The sequence below is a fragment of the Anabrus simplex genome, chromosome 1 (genome assembly GCF_040414725.1).
Source record: "Anabrus simplex isolate iqAnaSimp1 chromosome 1, ASM4041472v1, whole genome shotgun sequence".
In the NCBI taxonomy this organism is placed as follows: Eukaryota; Metazoa; Arthropoda; class Insecta; order Orthoptera; family Tettigoniidae; genus Anabrus; species Anabrus simplex.
Genome location: NC_090265.1, coordinates 1,018,828,836 through 1,018,845,548, shown reverse-complemented (window position 1 = coordinate 1,018,845,548; position 16,713 = coordinate 1,018,828,836). Strand labels below are relative to the sequence as shown.

At 38.2% G+C, this 16,713-nt stretch overlaps 1 protein-coding gene across 3 annotated transcripts in view; it reads right to left on the bottom strand.

Annotated features, from left to right (window-relative positions):
* Positions 1–4,233: 4,233 nt before the first annotated feature.
* The window catches only part of IntS3 (integrator complex subunit 3), a 330,648-nt gene continuing 318,168 nt past the window's right edge, over positions 4,234–16,713 (bottom strand). For all 3 annotated transcript variants that reach the window (XM_067136962.2, XM_067136964.2, XM_067136963.2), the window contains one exon: positions 4,234–5,100. In XM_067136962.2, coding sequence (XP_066993063.2) covers positions 5,026–5,100 — 75 coding nt within the window. In that variant the 3' untranslated portion in view covers positions 4,234–5,025. The remainder of the gene's footprint in view (positions 5,101–16,713) is intronic.

Below are 16,713 nucleotides of genomic sequence, written 5' to 3'. Positions count from 1 at the left end.
ATATACACAATAGAAAGAAAGTTTTGGCCACTGGGTTATTTCTAGCTATGTGTCTTGGCAGTCAACGTGTTAAGGATCCTCATGAAGGTTCACATGTTTTAATGTAAGTATTTTAGTTTATAAGAGAATGATTATTCTTTACCAGAATTTATTTTATCAACTGATGATGGCTTGAAACATGTACTGACCAATTGTAACTCATCACAAATAAAACAAGTATCGATTAGGTTGACCTTGAATAACTATTTTGTAACTAGCACAATTTCATCTGAGCCCAAAACATCTGCTTTACGGTGGATGGGAAAAATCTGCACCCTTCTAAATGTAATTTATTAAATGCAATATTTTTAGAGAGGCCCGCCTGGTACACATGAACGTTAAGGTGTTACGCCTTTATGGTCTGACACCATGGTTATCTGGTACGAGTCCTGTTAGTGGAATAAGTTTTCACCATCTGAATGTTGGCTGGCAAGTTAGGAGAGATGGTATACAATTTCGAATTATTAGATTGCATGCTAGAAGTCTGAATTAAATTCTAAACCTCTCTGCAGTACTCATATGGTGTGCGGGCATATGATGCTGTTGAGGGTGATCTGTCCATTGGATGGGGACGTTACACCTTGAGAAGAGCCACATCTACTTGCTTTGCATGAGCAGATTTATACCACACTGGGCAGGCATATTCACCGGCGGAGAAGCAAAGAGCCATGGCAGAAGTACGGACCACCTGAGGTTCAGCACCCCAATTACTACAAACAAGTTTCCAAATGGTGTTGTTACAGGCTGACACTTTGTGTTTGGTGTTTAGGCAATGCCGTCGGTAGGTGAGGGACCTGTGTAAGGTAATTCCAAGGTATTTGGGTGTAAAACAGTGCTCCAATTCGGTGCCTTCCCAAGTCACTTTCAGTTTTCTTCCTGCCTGTTTCGAAGATGGAAAGCACTGACCTGAGTCTTTTCTGGGTTTGGCTTCACGTGGTTCTTGTTGTAGTAGTCAGAAAAGGTTTCTAGAGCTCCTATAAGCATCTGTTCTGCTTCTTCAAAATCACTTGTCTGTACCGTTAAAACAAGGTCATCGGCATATATGAAAATTTTGGTTGCAAGAAGTCTGGGCTGATCATTTGTATCAATGTTGAAGATTATTGGTGACAATACACTCCCTTGGAGTAAGCCATTCCTTTGGGTCCTCCAATGGCTCTGACTTCCTTGGAATTCAAAGTAGAAACTTCGGTTGTGCAATACGGTGACAATTATTCTAGTGAAACCAAAGTCCAGGGTCAAGTTGTAGATCTTGTGAAGCATTACGCGGTGTTGGACTGTATTATAAGCTGATGAGAGATTAATAAATGCCACTCCAGTGATCTGGCCCTTCTCAAACCCATCCTCTATGTGTTGTGTTAAGTGAGTTATTTGTGCTGTACAGTTTCTCTGGGGTCTGAAGCCTGCCGGTTCAGGTACAAGTGAATTGTCAATCTTTGGTGATAGGCGGTTCAATAGCAGCCTTTCAAATATCTTATAAAGATGGCATAATAATGAGATGGGTTGGTAACTCTTGGGGTCAAAAGGTTCTTTCCCAGGTTTCAAGATAGCAATTATCTTAGTTTTCCTCCATATTTTTGGAATCTTGTTCTACCTTAAGCAGTTATTAAAGAGTTCCACAAGCCATTTCAGGGTTGTTAGTCCAAATTTCTTTATTTGCTCTATTCTTATATCATCTAATCCAGCTGCCTTCTTACATAGTTGTATGGCCTTTTGCAACTCATTTTGTGAAAATGGCTTTGAGAGCTCATTAGTTTCCAGATGTTCTTGTCTTTGAATCTTGGGTCCTTTACCTTGTTTGTCTGTTTTACCATGTTTTTATAAGCTGTTGAGCTATTTGATTTAGAGAAATGTTTGCATGGGTTTTCTTTTGCATTGGATCGTTACTTAGTCGACGTAGTAATCTCCATGCCATATGGCTGCTTTTGCTCGTGTCTAGCCTTTCTATCATTTCTATCCATCGAGTTTTCTTACCTTCCGTCACAGGCTGAGTAAGTTTTACAGCAGCATCTGAGGTTTGTTCGCTGAAAGGGTTTTCTTCTAAGAGTTTAATGTACTCTTCTAACAAATAGATGTTGTATTTACTGAGTCCTGGAATGTAGTTGGTACTGCACCCACGTGGGATAGATTTACGAGATGACTCCTGAACGGCTGCTATAAAATCATCATATGCCTCAGGACATGGTTGTGTTTTCAACACAAGGCTGTCTAGTACCTCAGAAAACATATCCCAATTTGTTTTCTTGAAACTGTATCGTCTTCTGAATGGAACTATTTGAGGTGTTATGGCTGCAGTAATCTGACATACAACAGGTCTGTGTTGGGTATTTGGAATTGGGGAACCAATACTCTTGTGGCATTGAAGCTGTTTCTTCACTGGTGAAAATCAAATCAGGATTGTATCCTCGTTTCCAGCGTCCCCTGTTGAAAGATGGTTGTAATTTACTGTCATGAATTAAGTGTACATTGTTGGATTCAGCTCACTGCAATACAGCTTCATCATTTTCATCATCCTGGTCATATCCCCAAACATTACTATGACTATTGAAACCTCCTATGATGAACTTAGTTTTTTGATTGTGGATATTAGTTGGTTCCTTAAAGATTAATTTTGCATTAGATGGTTTGTATACCGAGGTACTACACAGCTGTTCAGTTCAACACAGAGGATTTCAATATTATCCTCCTCAGTTCATGCTGTAGAAAGCACTGATAAGCCATGTTTAACAAATACTGCACTACCATATTGCCGATAGGGTCTTTCAATTACAAAGTTCATGCCTTGTACCTTAGGTCTTCTATTATATGTATCCTATGGGTCTCCTGGATACACAATATATCACACTGGAATTCTTGACACAGATTATGGAGGAGTAAGGAGAAACTAACTCCATGACTAAACATGTGCACACAAATATATGGAGATCACAATATGCCCATCATCACAGTCAATGGACTGTATCCAAGTGCCTGGGTATTAGAAAACACATATTACTAGCGCACATTAATGGCTGTCAAAAGAAAGTCTTGGGCCTGGTAGTATCTCAAATGAGTCCTACAAAATAAAATGCAATGCAATATTTGTTTCCAATGTATTAGTTTCAAAAGCAGAAGTACATCAGGCATGATTCACCATTTGAAGAGCCACAAGACACTTCAAGGCAGTCACGCACCAGCTAGCAGCCCTTCTACTTTGTAGGCTACGTTTGCATCTTAAAGTATGTTCTGTTCCTCTTTACTTTCTTTTTGCAAACATGTACAATAATTATAATTTTATACTCAAATGCAATGTTTTTTAATTAAAAATGTAAGAGAGAGAATAATTCAAAGGAATTACAACACTCAATTTTTATTTAATTGCAAATAATATATTGTCCGTTTCTGAAATGTTCCTAAACAGCGTTTTGTTCTATTTAATTTCTTTTTGTAATTTAGCAGTTTGTTAATATAAACATAGAAGATCCAATCTATAGTATTCTCAAAGTAAGAACTTCTAAAAAGATGATGCACATGTGTTTTGAGATTAGCCAAAAATGTGATCCATTACAACAGCTCGAATTCCACACTTCAAGAGAAAAGTTCACATGTTGGGATTAGCAGATAGTGTACAGCACTATTCATTTTGACTTTGGAGATTCTAAATATTTTGGTTGTCGGACTCGAGATTCTCAAGTGAGAAGAATTCCCATCCCTACATGACCAGGTACTTGGCGTAATCCTAGTTTAAAAAATAATCTTTTAATATGGTGAAAGGATAATAAAATTCTGAATAACAGAATACAATGTTATAATTAATTACTATGGTGAACTGATAAGCTTCTTTACTGAAGTAGGATATGTTTCACTCCTCCTCCATTCTGGTAATAACAAACCATTTGAGAGACAATGAATTTTCATTATTCCATGATGCTCTGTTCTTTCGAAATTTTGATGACTACAGAGGCACATACTAGAGAATTGTATTATGGGAAGATCATACTCATTTCTTCTATAGAATGACTTGGACCAATAACTTAACTCTCTCTTAAAAAATGTTGGCAATTTCTTTTCCAGTAAAATTAGCAGCCCTCTTCCCAACTGAGATCTATGACTACAAGCAGGTCAGAACTGGTGTTACCATACCACTGATGCTGGTAAAATGACAGGAAATGGATATGGAGAAGAAATATATAGGTTACAAAACCAGCACCAAACAACATATTTTGGATAATAACCTAATGCAAGTTTATAATACTTTCATCTGTATAAAATTATGTTACATTCATCGTCACTGTTTAACTAAGGAATGTACAAAATTGTCTGTGCAGTTATTTACAAGAAGTGGGTGTACAAGACTAACAAATCCTTGTAAATCTTAATAGTCCAATTCTTTCCAATACTATACAAGGACTATGATTACGGTTATTTTACTGTAAGAACAGTAGAAAATACTCTGTCAAATGACGAGTTACAAGATCAAATACAACATATGATACAAATATACATACACCCACACATTCATTCTAAGTCCCAATGTGGGAGACAGTGTATAATAAAATATATATGGATTAAAATAAAGAAAACTGGCTAAAACCAGTTACAATTATCTTATGATCCATATTCTTTTCAAGACATATGAAATGACTTTGCTTAAAATACCTGTGTAATAAACTTCCCGCACTTCAACAACGGCTACATTCTTCACAATCTGAGTTGTATGTACACAGACAAGTCACTTTATTCACAGTTACATTTCAGAAATTTCTTGAACAATTGCTTAGGGGAGTCTTTCAATTTACTCAAACTTGGAATTATTCATTATTTGGTTCATTAAGAAGTATAAAACAACATCACTTCCAAATTGCTTTCAAATCCTCCATGTTCACAACTTGGTACTGTTCATTATTTGTTTCACAGATAAATATAAAACAATACTCTTTTCAACTGTATAAAATGTATCATGAAAATTCCCCCCACAGTCCTGGTAATGTTTTCCTCACACATAGCTGGTCAATCACTGTCAGATCCAACTGGATTCATCTTTTTTCTCTTCTTTGGTTGTTTTGGTTTTACTATCTCCTCTTCCTGAAACACAATAAATTAACATAACATTAATCTAAGAACAACCTGCTTGAAGAACAAAAACCAGTAATGCCTGATGAGTGTGTTCAGCTGCATATATATTGTATCACCTGTAATGTGGACAATGGTAGGAAAGAGACAGAACTGCATGTTGTTTCTATATTATTGTTGTTGTAACCTATGGCTTTATTGGGAAGTACCTCCAATACAAAACTGGTATCTCTAGACGACAGTAATATACAAATAACATTAATAAAGTACACATGTATTAAGGAACAGAGTCTAGTTTCATCTTGTTTCTGGCTGTCCAGTATAGGGCCAGTAAATTGCATTGTTTTTGTAGGGTTGGGTTGAGTCCTGTGCATTGAAGTAGGTGTTTTGAGTCCATCACTGATCCAGTAATTTTGCAGATGGTACACTTTTCCGTCAGGTATATTTTGATTCTAGCTAGATGTGCAGCTAAGCAGTCATGTCCTGTTTCCAATCTGAAGATCGCCACTGCTTCCTTTCTCAGCTTGCTTTTATTTTTGTCCCATAGATCATTTATTATTTTCCATTTCTTCATTGTAGTAAGTTGGGTACATTCTTTCTTCCATTTTTCAAGGGTTTTATTTGTGGTTATCTTCTTGACTGAGTTAGCTGCCAGAGGTTTGGTTCTCATGTAGGTACTAGTGCATTTTTTCTTTTCTAGTTTTCTGCCAGTTTGTTGCCTTCTACTCCTACATGTGCGGGGATCTATTGCAAAGTAATGTTTCTCTTTAAAGTTTTTAATTTTGTTAGTAGATATTTAATGTCATGTATTCTTGATGAATGGAGATTAGTATTTGAGGATACTGCTTGTATGGCAGTCAGTGTATCTGTGAGTAGGACTGCTTTTTCAAATTAATTGACTCTATAAATCAGATTTTGTAGGGAAAAATAAATGGCTTCTATTTCTCCATTGAAGTTATGATATTTACCTACTGGAGCATATTCTTTTCTGCATCTGCTCCTCTATAGTCTATTAATGAGCCGTCTGAAGACTCTTAACCACTGATCTTCAGGATATTCTTTGTTTAGCATACTAAGTGCTGTGCTTCTCAGCGTTACTTGGATACCATCTCTTTTTTTAAGATTATCTGTGAGAGATAGGCTAGTTTATATTGAGGTGTAGTCCAAAGGGCCTAATGGTTCAGGGATGGTTTCAATTTTGGATGGTATACTTAGTGCTTTTAAAATATTTCTACTCGCAGTTATAGGTGTTTCTTGGGTTTTTATTCGTTCATTGTGTCTTATTTTGGGTATTCAGTTTGATTTTTGTAATGATTCCATTTTAACTCATTGGCATATACTGATGGCTCCCAGCCATGCGATTGTTCACGGGACCTAACGTAGCTTGACGGCTCAAAGTCGTGGAGCGAAGCACGAGTATATTTGACCGGGTATTTCAGAATTTCATCAAGATATGGAATTAACATGTTAAATACCGTTTGAAAGAGAAAGTCACTCTTTCTCACAATCATACTTGCATTTGATTATCTCAAACAGTTAGCATTATAACTGATCTTGCAAAATTGCTCTCCATTGTGACTGTCCCTACCCAAGGTGAGTAGATGAGTAGCATGACATGTAGAAGGCAGTTGTCAGCTAGCACTGATATATCGGATATTCTGAACAGAAGTGATAAGGAAATTGAGTTAGAAACTTCAGATTTTGAAGAATTACTTAGTGTCAGTGGTGATAGTAACAGTAGCGGATCCGAGAAAAGTGACAGTGAACTAGAAAATTGTGATAGTGATAGTCATGTTTCTAATGTTGAAGTGCCGAGTGCTAGAAGCGCTAAAGAGATTAAAAATGAAAACTACTGAAATGCCAAAATATCCAGATATAAGATTTATGATTGTTTCATTTCGTAAATTTAAGGTTGGGTGCCTCCATGGCTCAAGCAGCAGCCGTTGGCCTCTCACCGCTGGTTCCGTGGTTCAAATCCCGGTCACTCCATGTGAGATTTGCGCTGGACAAAGCGGAGGTGGGACAGGTTTTTCTCTGGGTACTCCGGATTTTCCTGTCCTTTCAGTCTACCAATATTCTCCAGTATCTTTCATCTCTCATTCTTTAATCATTGCCCCAGAGGAGTGCGATAGGCTTTGGCAGCCGCCACAATTTCTATCTTCGCTGCTAAATGGGGGCTTCAATCATTCCATTCCTGACCTAGTCGAATGACTGAAAACAGGGTGTAGATTTTAATATTTCCAAATTAAAGTTTGCATAATAACTAATAAATAATAAGTAATAAATTAAAAGCTCATGAACTGTGATTTTGTAAATAAAATACTAATCGTGGGCATGCTAAGGGCAAGAAAATCAATATGCCAATGGGTTAACTAAGTTTACTGCAGTTTGTTTTTGTATTTCTCTTTGTATTGGTGGGTTATTTGTATGTAACTGTAGTGCTGTGATTGGTGTTGTTTGAACTGCTCCTTATATTAATCTTAAGGCATTTGATTGTATTCTTTTCAGTTTTTCAAGACACATTTTTTTCCCTTTGACTCACTTCCATATTTAATTATAGGTTTCACATGTATGTGTTATAGGTGATGTTGAGTGCGTCTTGTGTACATCCCCATTTAGTGCCTACTAGTCTCTTCACGAGGTTAATCTATTTACTAGCTTTTCAGATGTTTTCCTTACTTGGTTTTTCCAATTTAATTTGTTGTCTATTGTCACACCTACTGTAGGTGTAGATATTTAGTGCTGTTGCTCTTTTCTAGATGGTCGTCTTCCAATTTCAGTTTGAATTCAGTATCTTCATGTTTAAGTGTGACATGTTAAAAGGACAACAATAGATACTATAGATCAAAATAGTATTTGGTTGATAGGATAAAATTGGATTCCATAACCGATACGAAAAATATTATATCAACAGAAGCTTCTCTGAAATACTTTCTTGTTCAAGCACTAGCTTCGGCCATATTGCTCTTCTTCTTCTACTATCTCTTGGTGGATTACCTCCCTTCTGATATACAGGTTTTGTCTTGCTGACAATCATATCATAAGATATAAACTTCATTTTTTTTATCTGTATTGAATTGTGATCACAATAATAATTAAACTTATGTCATAATGGTCCACTTTTTCAAAACTATATTACCTAATGTTTACATGATATTTTAAATCTAGGAACTACTTTCGACCTTGGCTGGCCATCATCAGCCATAATACCAAACTGTACAATCACATCAAATGACTAAAACAAATGTACAAACACAAATGATGTTAAAAGGCATTAAAAGCATCTGGAATGAACTATGTGCACAACACCTAAAATATAAGAGTAAATTAAAATAAGGCTCTTAGTGAGATCTAAAATCTTAGGTCCATTGTATCATGTTAAAATGTTTCATTAGTGCTTCCTGTTAAAATATCTTGAAAATGCTGAAAAAGTTTCTCTATTGGAAGTAGTCAAGGTTGAGTCAAGGATGGCACACGAAGATATGTTTAAATAGTTGTTATGTTCTTAGATTACAGCTGGTAGAGATTCGCAATTCAATGCGGTATCCATGAAGTTAACCTTTCGTTGCGGCATGTGGTGCATGGTCTACTGTTGTGTGCCTCATACTAACGGGGAGGAGTTAAGACTGGCTTGTTGCTTTTGTTACTGGCTGACATTCAGATAACGACGTCATACTGACCATAATACTGTTTTTTAAAAACTTGTGTGGTAGGTCATCATCATCATAATCATCATCGTCTAGAGCAGTTTCCAACCAGAGGCTGGGTCTGCTTGGAACATAAGCCTCTCCATCATTTTCTCCCATCCATCACTTCTCTTCTCTCACTGTTGCCCAGTTCCCTCCTCTTGCTTCGATGCTCTTCTTTGCACCTTTCAGCCATCTGTCCTTCGGTCTTCCTCTAGGTCTCCTTCCCTTCAACTCCTTTCTAACATCTTTCTTGGTATCCTCTCTTCTCCCATTCTTTTAAAATATCCAGATCACTGCAACCTTGATTCTTCTATCTTTTCCTGTAGGGGTACCTCATTTACCATTTCCCAAACTCTCTCATTTCTTACTCTGTCCATTCTTGTTAAACCTACTCAACACCTCTGAAACTTCATTTCCACTGCTTGTATTCTACTTTTATCCCTCTCCTTCATCACCCATGTTTCTGATACATTATGCCAAAATTGGCATAAATTAAGTCTTTTAGATAATTCCTTTACATCTCTGTGGTACATCCCTGTTCCATGTCAATCCTCCCACACTTCTAAAGAATACATTTGCACACCTTCCTCTTTCATCGATTTCCATCCTGTTTCCTCTGTTTTCCTCAATTACACTTCCCAGGTATTTAAAGCTTTCAACTCTTTTCAATTGCTCCCCTCCTAATGTCATGCCATTATATGTTCGGTTCTTGTTTTGTGTCGTTACCAGCACTACACTCTTTTGTGCTGAGAACTTCATTCCATAAGATGACACAACTTCCTCCCATACGTTTAGCTGTTCCTGCACTTCACTCTCTCTGTTTCCCCATATTAGCAGATCATCTGCAAATAACACTGCTTTCATTCTTCTCTCCCCAAATGGTCTGTGCTACCTTCTGTATTATATCATCCATCACCATTATAAATAGTAGAGGTGAGAGGACACTTCCTTGCTTTACACCATTTGTTAACTTAAACCAACCAGTTCTTTTGGTTCCGACTTTAACCCAGCTTTCGCTTCCATCATACATAATTATCTTGTATCCTTGTCACTATCTGCTCATTTACTGCTTTTACTCTCATAGCTTCCCAGATCTTGCTTCTATGGACACTATCATATACCTTCTCTATGTCCATAAAGGCGATCACCAAATCTTCCCCCATACTCATAGTGCCATTCTTGTAGCTGCCTCACTGTGAATATGAGGTAAATAGTTGACCTTCTTTGTCTAAAGCCATACTGTTCTTCTCTGAATGATTTTTCCACTGCCTTTCTTATTCATTTCTCCAGTATTTTTTCATATATCTTGGCACAGTGACACATCAGGGTTATACCACAGTAGTTCTGACATTCTCTTCCATCTCCTTTCTTAAAGATGGGTACTATTATACTCTTCTTCCAATCTTCTGGTACTTTTTCTCATTCCGCACTGCCTGCATCATCCTGTATAGCCTCTGTGTACCCACTTCCCCTTCAGTTCTTATCTCCCCATTTAACTCATCTGCTCCTGGTGCTTTTCCCAGTTTCATCCTTTTCACAGCTTCCTCCACTTCTGCCCAGGTTAACTCCTCCATTTTCTCCTCACACCTGTCATCAATTTCCTCGATATGATCTTCTTCACTTAATCCAGCCATATTTAGGAGGTCCTCAAACTATTCGTTCCAGATTAGTTTAATTTCCTCATTTTTCTCCACTAAATTACCATTTTTATCCTTTTTTCTGTCCACTTCACTCTGCCTACTCTTCCTTTTATTTCTCACCATTCTATACAATACTTTCCAATTGCCTTTGCTATCTTCCTCCATCAACTTCCTCCTCTCCTCTGTAACGACTTTTTTTAGCTTCCATCTGTTTGTTTGTATAGTCTTCTCTTGTCTCTGGTGTTCTTTGTTGGAACCACACCCAAAAGGTCTTGTTTTTTTTCTCCTTACTGCTTCTTTCACTCTGTCATTCCACCATGGTGTCTCCTTTCATTTCTTCCTTTCACATGTTGTTTCCACAGCTTTTACCAATGTACTTTTGAATCTTTCCCGTTCCTCCTCTCCTGTCCTTGGTTTGTCTGTTGGTAATTTCTTCCTTATTAATTCTTGATACTCTCCTTGGTTTCCTTCTCTTTCAGTTTCCATTCTTTTATTTTCCTTTCCTGGGCTTCTGTATTTTTTCTTTCTTTCAGTATTCGGAAGTTCATTACCAACAGCCAGTGGTCACTTTCTAAGGTCACTGATGGTATTACCTTCACATCTTCGATGTTCGTCTTCATCTCAGAGTCGAAGAGCATATAGTCCACAAATGATTTCAGTGACTATGTTATCTTGTGGCTCTTCTTCTTAAACCATGCGTTTGCTACCATAAACCCATTCCTCTTGTAAAACTCCAGCAATTTCTTTCCGTCATCATTCCTCTTTCCTTAACCTTCTGGTCGCAGCACATTCTCATAGCCCCTCCTGCCCATACCTACCTGGGCATTTATATCTCCCATGACTATAATGTGCTGGCCATTTAGCTGTTCCTGCAATTGATCCTCAAAATCTTCCTTCTCTTGCTGAGTGCACCCTACCTGAGAGGCACAAACCTGAAGTACTTCCATGCTCTTTCCTTTTACAAATATTTTAATTTTCATAATTTGGTCACTTATTCCTTTAACTTCCACGATCAGTCCCTTTCTCACTACTACTCTCACTCCACTATCCCTTCCTTCTTCCTTTCCACTCTAGGACAGTCAGAAACCATTCCTCAGTTCTTTATTACTTTCTGCTCTCATTTTGTCTCTGCTAAACCTTTCCTCCATCACATCCACAAGTTCCTCCACTTGGTTTGTTAATGTTGTAATGTGTTCCAAACCATAGTCCGTTGTCTCGCCAAGGTAGTCTTCTGATATATCCGCCTGGCTTAATGTTCCTTTTCTTAAAAGCAACTTTTAATCCATCACCGGCTTGCTGGGCCTGTCGTCATTGATATGAATGTTGAAAAGTGTGGTGCTAGATGTCACTCCTTGTGGTAAACCTATTTTAGACTGTTTGTAACATGATTTTGTGTCTTCCCTTCTTTTTTTTTATTTTATTTATTTTTTTATTCATCTCTGGTTTAGAAATCTTTCCAACCAATTCAGCATGTTCTTTCTTACTAAATAGTTTTTCCCTTGCTGATGAATTTTGATCTCCAAACAGTATTGTAGGCTCCTTTAAAGTCTATGAAGACTGCTAATGTACTCTTCTGGTCGTTGAAGCCTTGTTTCACATCTTGGACAAGTTTTCTTACTGCATTTGAGGTTGGCATGTTTGTTCTGAATCCTGCTTGTTCTTCAACAAGGTATTTTTGTTTCTTCAAGTACAAATTTAGGCGTGCTGATACCATTTTTTTAAAGATATTTTGGTGAGTATTGAAGTTAGGGTTATGGGTCGGTATGACTCCGTTTTGTTTTCATCTTTTTCAGATTTTAGAATTGGGATGATAGTGCCTTTAGTCCAGTCTGTTGGTAGGGGTAATATATTGTAATATATACATTTCTAATATTGTTCAGACTTCTCCCAGGGTCTGGTACCTTGACATGGTGAGGCGGTTTGAGTGTCTCAGTGCCCGAGAGCAATGCCGGCAGGAGCTTCGGCTCCTGTCAGGGTCACCCTGGCTGGTAAGGTTGAGTGCGAGGCTAAATGACAGACCATCAGCTGTAGGTCCTGAAGGAAGAGGAAGAGAATCTTTGTCTCAGGGTGTAGGGAATGAGAATATCATCAGTCTTGAAGTCACAGCATGGCAAGGGCTGATGACAAAAGAGGGCAGTCGCCTCACTGCCTTATAGGCACTGTGGGCCCATATCTCACATGACCAAAATTATTTTCATGAAAAGTCAAAATGAGAAATATACCAGACTGCTGTACCCGATGATAACCTGACAAGGAAAAAGGATTATGAGGTTTGGAATATGGAATATATGAGGAATAGCTGGAAGGAGAATGAACTAGTTGCAGAATTCAAGAGAGCAAGACTTATAGGGTTGGCACTGACGGAGACAAACAAGAAAAGACAACGGGTGGATACAATGGTGAACGACCATGTACTCATTTACGGTGGAGTTAACAACAGACTAAGGGTCAAATCAGGAGTAGCACTGCTGGTCCACAAGAACTTCGGAAACAAGATTCAGGAATGGAAATTCCACCTGGATAGGATCCTCACTGTCAGCATGTGTTTAGATACTGGGACAGGGAATGTGTACAAGCTAAGAGAAACAAGGAGATTAAGGAGCAGTTCACACAGGCAGTGGAGAAGTAGTGTCAGATGATAGAGGAGAGGATCGAGGAGATGGACTTGGAGGGAAACTGGAACACGTTTAAGAAGATACTACTAGAAGTGGCAAGTAAAGTATGTGGAACAACAAAATATAAGAAAAGAACAAGCTGGTGGAATGATGGCATAAAGGAATAAGTGAGAAGGAAAAAGGGAACATGGAGGAACTACTTGAGAACCAAGGATACTGAGGACCACAAGATATATAAGGAACAAAGAAGAAAGGTGAAAGACCTAGTGAAAATAGTGAAAAAAAACAGTCTTGGGAAGAATTCAGATAAAGAAAGGAGAAACAATGTCCTCTAAAGTTCATAAAATATAAGAAAGGGAAAATCTTAACAGAAGAGAAAGAAATAATGGAGAGATGGAAGGAATATTTCAATGATTTCCTAAATGAGAATGAAAGCAGTTCATAGGCAAGTGAGGAAAGAGAGGAGATGGGGAGAGAAGGAGAACAAGAAGCAGGGGAAGAGGATTAATAAAATGCAGCCGGCCATGAAACACCTCAAGAATGGAAAGACCCAAGGGCATGATGGAATCATCGCAGAAATGATTAAGAATTTGGGAAAGAAAGAAGAAGACTTTGTATTCAAAATTATGGTGAATGCCTGGAGAACAAAGAAGGCCCCTAGGGATTGGGAGGTAGCTGTCATCATTCCCATCTTTAAGAATGGAGACAATAGAGAGTGTAGTCAACATTGTGGCATATCCTTGCTGTCAGTGGCTGGGAAGGTCTTATCAAAGATCCTGGAGTCTAGATTGAGAAGTGAGGTCGAGGCTAAACTTGAACAAGCCCAGTGTGGCTTCTGCCCAAATAGAAGCACGAAAGATCTCATATTTATTGTTAAGATGGCCAGTGCGAAACTACTGGAGAAAAATAAGACCCTTTATGCTGCCTGTATTGACCTGAAACATGAATTTGACCAAGTCCAAAGGTCCAAATTCTCGAAAGCCCTAAGCGAGTATGGAATCAGCAAGTCACTTTACAGTTCCATCAGGAGTCTCTGTATGAACTGTTAAAATTTTGTGCGGACAGGAAATGTGATGTCTGCAGAAGACAAGAAGTCCAGCAAAACTGCAGTCATAGTCCTCCTCTTTTCATCGTGTACCTCAATCAAATTATGAAGCTGTGTCATGATAGAATCAAGAAGTTGATGGTCGGAAATTACCTCATGCAGGCGGTACAACTTTCTGACCTGGCATTTGCTGATGACATCATTGTTGTTGCTTCCAGTGAACAAAACCTACAGCACAAAATCAATGAATGGGTGGAAGAGCTGAATAAAAAAGGCATGGAGGTGAATGTGGTGAAAACAAAGATCATGGTTATCAGCAGGAATGAGTAGAGTCACAGTATCATGGTCGATGGTAATCCATTGGAGCAAGTCACCCAACTATCTTGACTCATGAACTCAGACAGGAAGATAGAGGAGGAAATAAATATAGAGAACAGGAACAGGAGGGTGCTTGTTTTATGCCATCTGAACGAACTTTAACAAGGAATCTCCAAGGGCAAAAAGTTAGCCATTTACAAAGCCACCTTTGTACCCCACATTGACCGATGGCTGCAAATCGTGGGCGTTAACAGAACGCAACAAAGAGCAGAATCCAGGCAGTAGAGAGGAGGTACCTCCGGAAAGTAGAAAACAAAACTAGGGAGAGGCTCCGGAATACAGCCATCCGGAGAGTACTGAATATAAAGCTACTAGAGAAAACCATCCAAGAATACCAACTGGGATGATTTGGCCACGTCCACTGGATGTTGACAGACCACTTGCCAAGGTTAATGAAGCAGGTGATAGTGGAAGGAGGGAAAGGTCAGGAAAGACCACTTGGGAGAAGTGAATCAGAGAAGCACTGCCGGAGAGAGGCAGTTGCCCTTACCAGAGATAGGAGTTGATGGAGATCTCTCGTATCCTCGACACCTCATGGTGCAAGAGGACCGGAGTGAGTAAGTCATATAGTTCAGAAATTTTAAATACATAACGTATCAAATAAAGTTCTGTATTATCTCTGGGAGTTTCATCAATAGTTTCTGATGATGAGTGGATGTTGTATAATTGGAGCATACCCTAAATTGGTTTAGAAATAGAAAATAACTTTCATATTTTTAATTCTGCAGTTCTACCATTTGAAAGCAAAGCTAAATCATAAGAGAGGAAGCACATCAGACAAAATCACATTGTCAGGAAGTAAGCCCTCTCACTTTATGAACACAGTATGAAAGCTTGACTATGGCGATAAGGCCAATGATGAAGAGTGATCATGTCTGCATAGTAACTTTTTTTTTTTTTTATCATGAAGAAATATTAACAAGGCAAGTTGCAGAAATGTAAGAATGGAATCTATGAGATATGCTTTGGATATATGACGCTCTTCAGGAAACCATACCTCAAATGGCATGACAAAATTTTACTCTACGAGCGGAAAAGACAGTCAACAGTTGAAATCCTGTACATCGTATCTACAGTGCGACGGCTAAATACATATAGTTATCACTTATTAATATTTGACAGGATCAAATACTTCCCAGTCAATTCAAGCTTCCATAGGGACGAAGTTTTACTCGAAAATTAAATAATCTAAAACTTGAAATCAAACACATCTAAATAATTCTAAAACTACATAATAGATCGTAACATATCAATCTGCAAGTTAAAAAGGAATTCTATAAAAATTCACTTCACACATAACTGGTAATGCAAATCTTAAAGGTAAGTATTCAGAAAGTATCCGGGCAATGCCGGGTACCACAGCTAGTTAATAAATATGAAGGTAATCCCAAAAATACGGTCTCCTATTTTTTTAATAAATACATAGATCTGTTTATTTCTACAATGGTTTACATCATTTTACAGCTTGAACATTTAGCTATTTTTCTATATAATCACCATTTTGGTTGATGCATTTTTGTAGACACTGTGACAATCCGCCGATCTTCACGCATGATTTGCTCAACTTTCACGGTTGTCTCGATGGAAATTGAGGGTCTCCCACTCCTTTGTTTGTTCGTCGTGTATTTCAGTCCGATCGGCTGCAAACTCTCTACACCACTTACGAACAATTTTGACATCCATGCACGACTCACCATACACTTCCGTCAATTGGCAATGGATTTCAATCGGTTCAATGCCTTGTGCGTTCAAAAACTGAATAACTGTGCGCACTTCGTACTTGGTGGTAACATGCAACGGGAGCTCCATTCTGAACGGCTGCCAAGCCAAGCCGAGTGCCTCATCACGGCTTGCGCATGATTATATGCAAGCGCGGGAAACACTATTCACAATATTGTGACCAACAGCCACATGAACAGAGTTCTGTATGTATAAAAAAATAGGAGATCTTATTTTTGGGATTACCCTCGTATATATGACTGACAAGATGGTCGGAAAAAAGTTTCTTAGATTACATATTTCATTCATTTTACTGAGACAAAGAATATGCACATGATCAATACATGTGAACAGAAACTGGACAGTCCAACTGTAATTGTGAAGATTTGTGAGGCAGGTAATCTTCCACAGAACCTACCTAAGAGGTTGGAAATATATGGCATGGCTGCAGAAAGGACAAAATATCTGTTCGATAACATTCGAGAGTACTGAACAGTAGAAACAAGGGATTTGTTGGGCCAATGGTGTAACCAGCAACC